This window comes from Gracilinanus agilis, unplaced genomic scaffold (assembly GCF_016433145.1).
Source record: "Gracilinanus agilis isolate LMUSP501 unplaced genomic scaffold, AgileGrace unplaced_scaffold55969, whole genome shotgun sequence".
NCBI lineage: Eukaryota > Metazoa > Chordata > Mammalia > Didelphimorphia > Didelphidae > Gracilinanus > Gracilinanus agilis.
In genome coordinates this window covers 1-5,964 of record NW_025391319.1, presented here as the reverse complement: position 1 = coordinate 5,964, position 5,964 = coordinate 1, and the positions used below count along the sequence as shown (strand labels likewise).

Sequence of the window (5,964 nt, the reverse complement as noted above, 5' to 3'; positions counted from 1 at the left end):
CCTCCTCCCCCTCTTCCTCCTCCTCCTCCTCCTCTTCCTCCCCCTCCTGCTTCTTCATCTTCTTCTTATCTACTTTTTTATCTACTTTTTGTAGACTCATCGGAGTCTCCAAAAACAAAACAAAAGAAAAGAGTTCTGTTAATTTTTTTTTACATTGTACTTATTCGCGGTTTCAGTCCTTTTCCTGCATATGCTTTGCAGAGACATAAAGTTAAGGAAAGAAATAACCCGAGTCTTGTGGATTTCCGATGCGTAATTTTGGCTGGAAAATGGAAAGTAATTAATTCTCCAAGCAAGAAGCTTTGAAGAAATCTTAGTGTTCTCAAGTGGGTCCCTTGTTTAGAAGAGATACCTGCCTTTAGTGTATCTACTTTCGAGACAAGAGAAAGGACTAAGTCAATCTTTGTAAGTGGCGATGGTTGTTTACCGCTTAATAAAAGAAATCAATTTAAACTGAAAAAGAGGAAAACCATTTTAACTGAGTCAGGACAATACAACGTACTAAATTTAAAATGTTATTAGTAATGACACCATTCATCCCCGAGAAACAATGGAAATAAATTGGGGCCGAGAGGGTAGTTTAAGGTGGAAATGGAGAGTGGCGAGTGGCTTCACCAGGTGTCTTTCAGTTCCAGAAAAGCCTTATACAGTCTAGTGTCTGAGATATCTCATCTTCATCGTCACCCTCTCACCAACCTTCTCTTCTGTCCTCCTCCCCTTTTCCCATCCAGCACAAATGGCTAAATAGGAAGAGAACTAAAATCTTCGTGTGAGAGGGGGAGAGTGCCTTGCCATCTCCCCCGGGGTTTGGTGTTGCAGTTTATCTTCACTTCATCCCGCTCAAGTTGTATATTAAATACTTCTGCCAAACCATCCTACTGCCTATCACCCATTAGCATCTAAAAGAGTTATCCAGATGTTTATTACAGTGAAAATTCCAATTATGAATCCTTGTATTTTTAAATACTGACTATATGCAATTCGAATATAACCCTTTGTAAAAATGCTTCTTCTTTGACACATTGAATGGAGGAAGATGAAAAAGAGGAAAACCCGACATGGATCACCCTTCCCCCAACCCCCCTCCTAAAACACCTCCCATCCCACCACTCAACCTCCCCCCTCTCTCCGGCTTAGTGTTTCCCTCTTTCTTTCCTCTGGGCCCTAAATTATGCCGCAGCTGCTGGAAAGTCTATGGAAGCACGGGAGAGGCAGAATAAATACAAGTGTTTCTCTAGCTAGACTTTATAAATTTAAATCTTGGTTCAGCTCTTGATTTGGTTGGTGTCGGGCTCGTGTGTGTGTGTGTGTGTGTGTGTGTGTGTGTGTGTGTGTGTGATGCAAAGAAAGATGTTTGGGGAGAAATACCCCATTACCCTTGGGACTTACCTTTCTTCCTTCCCTGGGACCCTCATTTGAGCCATCAACTCGTAATCGGGTCTTCTATTTTGGGGGATAATGATGAGACTGGAACATAGCCCCCCATTGTTCGGAGCTTAATGAGTCTATTCCTCTGCCACTCACTGTGTCCCAAACTAACCTTCCATGAGATCTCTGTTCTGTGTGGTCTCAGGTTCCTACAATAATGTAATTTTAGTGCAAGGTGTGAAACGGGACTTATGGAGTCCATGGGGAAGGATAAAAGAAGGAAAGTTTATAGAGACTTGAAAAAAATCCTCCAGACCTCAAGTTTGGCCTTTTCGTCTTCCTCCTCCTCCTCAACGGGTTTTGAATTCCCTATTTTGTTTGCTACGAAATTTAGTTTTAACAATTTTCCCTCACCCCGCTCCAAATGGGTTAGAAAAACAACGACAACAAAAATAATTAAGCAATGTGTGTTTCGTCTTGGGGGTGACAGATATTACCACTGGAGCCTTGAGGTTAAGTTGTAAAGATTGTGTATATGTTGAAACAGACCACAATTTTCAGCCTCTGTCCATACCTTAACCCCCTCGGTTGGCCATTGTTATCAGCATTAACAGAAACAAATATTTTTCAAATTGTGCACCCCACTGACTGTCCAAAATTGTACAAAACGCTGTGTGCTGATATCTCAGCGACTTTAAGATGCATTGTTTGTTATGATTTCAGCTTCGATGTGTCATTCTTGTCTCTTGGCCCTCTTCCTACGTCCTCTATCTGGAGCCTCACGAATCTCTAAGAGACCAGAACATCAGAAATGGCTTTCCCAGACTAGTAGACAAGGCGTAGGAGAAGTAACCTAGAGAGAGTGAGGGTGGGGGTGGGAATAGCCATAGTTTCAGATAATGCCTTGGGGTTTTATTTTGTTTCATTTTTAGGAAGAGAGAGAAAAAGAAAGAAAAAAAGTTCTTCTAAAGGATAGGGCAATGAACTTTCTTAGTTGGTGAGAGAGGTTGAGGGCTGGCTCCGAGTAATCCGTGTCGGGTTTTACTTCTCTCCCGTTGCCTGAAGCTGCCCAGCCTCTGGCGAGAACCAATCAGAAGGCGACTCCCAGCACGTGGAGGAGAGGGACTCCGGAGCAAAGCAATTGCTGCTCACTACACTTGTTACTGGTGTCCTGAGCACGAAGAGGGGCGAGTGCGGGAGCCGCCGGAGGGGGGATTAAAACAAGCAGTTTAGGGGGTGGGGCGGAGAAAGCAACAAGGAAAAAAAAAACCCCAAACCCCCAAACCAAAAAAAAAAAAAATTCAGCCATCCCCCCACCCCCCCACATACATATCCAGCCAGCCAGCCTTGGGAGAGAGACATCAACCACCCAGCTCGTTACGAAAAGGGGAAAAGCCAAAAATCATGAGCAATCAGTACCAAGAGGAGAGCTGCTCTGAGAGGCCTGAATGCAAAAGTAAATCTCCAACTTTGCTCTCCTCCTACTGCATAGACAGCATCCTGGGCAGGCGGAGTCCCTGTAAAATGAGATTGCTAGGAGCTGCTCAGAGCCTGCCTTCTCTGTCTAACCGGACAGATCAGGATAAGGTCGCGCAAGGTAAGAAATAACCCTTCAATCCTTCGAACTGCAAATCGCGACAGCCAAAAAAACCACTGCCGAAGCAGTTATTGTGGATTTTGATTTTGTTTGGGGGAAAAAGAAAGGGTTGGGAGCGAGGGGAGAAGGACTGAGGAAGAAGAGGTTGATAGATCTGTAAGGCCTGTAAACTTTGCTGTCCGCACCCACCCTTTCAGGGACCTATATATATATATTTTTAAGCCTCTGACAGATTTCTTCCTCTTCAGAGCACAGAGGAACATTTCGGGTGGTTAGTTGAATGTTACTGCCTCATTAAAGTAATATATCGGTCGTGTTGGAGATTGGTGTTGGAGTGCCGGAGAGAAGTCAGAAATAGCAAGTGCTGCCTGAGATCAAATCCTTTAGAATGACTTGGGGAACCTCAAAGCAGCCGAAATCTGGGGGAATCGGAAGAAAAGCAAACCAGGAGGAGGCACGTCAATCCTCTGCTTAGGCTTCCTTTTCCTCGCAATTCCATCCTTCCTCCCCCCCCCCTTTACATATTTCTTAGAGCCCTTTTAACTGAAGCATTGCAGAAAATGTCTAGGGGGTCCGAAAGTTCATCTTATCCACACGAAAAATGCAGCTTTTTGACTCTCTCTCTCTCTCTCTCTCTCTCTCTCTCTCTCTCTCTCTCTCTCNCTTTTTGACTCTCTCTCTCTCTCTCTCTCTCTCTCTCTCTCTCTCTCTCTCTCTCTCTCTCTCTCTCCTTCGATTTTCATTCAAACGGTAATTTTAAATGAAATGTTAAAATGCAGAACAAGTATTTTGCAGCATGTACTCAAACCTACTCTACTTAAGTTTGGAACTGAGGTGGATCTCTAGAGGATAGGAAGAAAATCCCCGCAGACTCTCATTTGACATCTTAAAGCTGGCGGTCAAGCCACAGTGCCCGTGTGCTTCCTTTGGGGAAAAGGAGATTGACTGGAGAGCGGGGATGGGGGTGAGAGGAGAAAGAGTCGTTAATTTAAAATAAAACTGACTTTCTCCTTTTTTTTTTTTTTTTTTTTTTTTTTTTTAGCTTGTGGCAGTACCTGTGTCAGGCGCTTCTCGAAGGGAAGAGCCCTATGCAGTCTATTTGGCAGGAGAATTCCCTGTACCACTCTACACCCCCACCCACCCCCAATCCATTCTTCCCCACTTCTTGTTAAAGGCATATATTTGCTCTTGGTGAATTTGTCATGTTTTAGTAGAATTTCCTCACCCTCACTGTCAGGTTGGCTAGGGACCAGTCGAAGTACTCAGAGATTCCGGGGTCTGTCGGCTCCTCCAGTGGCCGACAGCTGAGGCAGCGCCTCTCTCCCCAGCTCAGCGCCAGACAAGAATTAGCTGCAGTGTCCCAAGGCCGCTTCGCCGAGCTGTAGAAAAATCGAAAGCGATGTAATTAGAAAAGTTTTTTTTAAAAGTTGTTTCTGTGCTAGAATGTTCTCTTCCCCACCCCCCGCCAGAGTTTAGGGGCTCACTTTAGGGGCCCAGAAAAAGAACGATCGCACGATGTTTTCTAATAAAATTGAGGAGGGGGTGAGGAAAGAGTGAAGCGGAGAGTCGAAAGCTATGGGCACTGTGCCAACTGTCCCATGGCATGTTTTCTCGTGCAGCTGGCTGAGTTGGGCCTGCCAGCTCCCTTGGCCCTCCTGTTTCCATCCCCTCCCTACCTACCGGTGGAGGGGGCAAAACCAGGAGACTGTGGTTAAGAATTGTACTAGTTGGCGGACAGAACTCCCAACATGATCTTTTCTGTGGCCTCGGCTTTTTCTCCTATTCCTCTGAAGGGAAGAAGGTTTTAGTGGAATTCGAGTGGTGGGAGATTTGAGGATTGAAAAAGAGGGGGAATGGGACAGATGGGTGCCTATCTGGCCTTTGGGTAACAGCTATTAACTTGTACTTGGGACACTGACACTGACCTACTGTGTACTTCTCTTTCTCTTCCCACCCCATCCTCTTTTCTCCCTCTGTGTGTCCCGGCTATTGGGGTGTTGGCCGTCCGTCGGTCTCTCTCCTTTCTTCCTTCTTCCTCGTCCACCCTTTTCTCTCAACCCTTATCTCCTTCCCCAGCAGGCTCCCCAAAGGGCAGTAGCCCCCAGTTCGAAGCAGAACTCCACCTGCCCCCCAAGCTGAGGCGCCTCTACGGTCCAGGAGGAGGCCGCCTCCTGCAAGGAGCTGCGGCGGCGGCGGCGGCGGCAGCAGCTGCGGCAGCTGCTGCGGCAGCCGCGACGGGCCCGCGCGGGGAGCCCCAACAGCAGCGGTCTGGAGACAGGCCCGACGGGGCTGGAGCTGGAGTTGGGGCCACCTCCGCCTGGGACACGCTCAAAATCAGCCAAGCGCCACAGGTCAGCATCAGCCGAAGCAAGTCGTATAGGGAGAACGGGGCCCCTTTCGTGCCGCCGCCGCCCGCCCTGGACGAGCTTGGGAGCAAAGGGGGCGCCCCGCACCCTGACGACAGGCTGGGTCAAGTAGCTTCGGCCGCCGCCGCTACCTCGGGTCCCCCAGGCCCCGAGGACGACGACGAGGAGCTGCTGGAGGACGAGGAGGAGGACGACGAAGAAGAAGAGTTGCTGGAGGACGACGAAGAGGAGCTCCTGGAAGACGACGGCAGGGGCCTCCTGAAGGAGCCCAGGCGCTGCACTGCAGCCACCGCTGCTGCAGCTGCTGCAGCTGCCGCCGCCGCCGCCGCTGCCGCCGCCGCCGCCGCCGCCGCGGAGGGCGGGGAGCTGTCCCCCAAAGAGGAGCTGCTACTGCACCCTGGTGAGGACGGAGAGGGCAAGGACGGCGAGGACAGTGTGTGCCTATCGGCGGGCAGCGACTCGGAAGAGGGCCTGCTCAAGAGGAAGCAGCGGCGTTACCGCACTACCTTCACCAGCTATCAACTGGAGGAACTGGAGCGGGCTTTCCAAAAAACTCATTACCCCGACGTCTTCACCAGGTACTGCTATCTCTACTACAACACCCTTCTCTCTCTCTCTCTCTCTCTCTCTCTC

The 5,964-nt window shown here is 48.8% G+C and overlaps 1 protein-coding gene across 1 annotated transcript; it reads left to right on the top strand.

Annotated features, from left to right (window-relative positions):
• Nucleotides 1-2,772: 2,772 nt before the first annotated feature.
• On the top strand, nt 2,773-5,909 carry ARX (aristaless related homeobox; the record flags this gene model as incomplete). The annotated part of the gene is made up of 2 exons (XM_044684781.1): nt 2,773-2,965; nt 5,045-5,909. Coding segments are annotated over exons 1-2 (1,058 nt in total), but the record flags the coding sequence as incomplete, so codon positions are not given.
• Between the last annotated feature and the right edge of the window lie 55 nt (nt 5,910-5,964).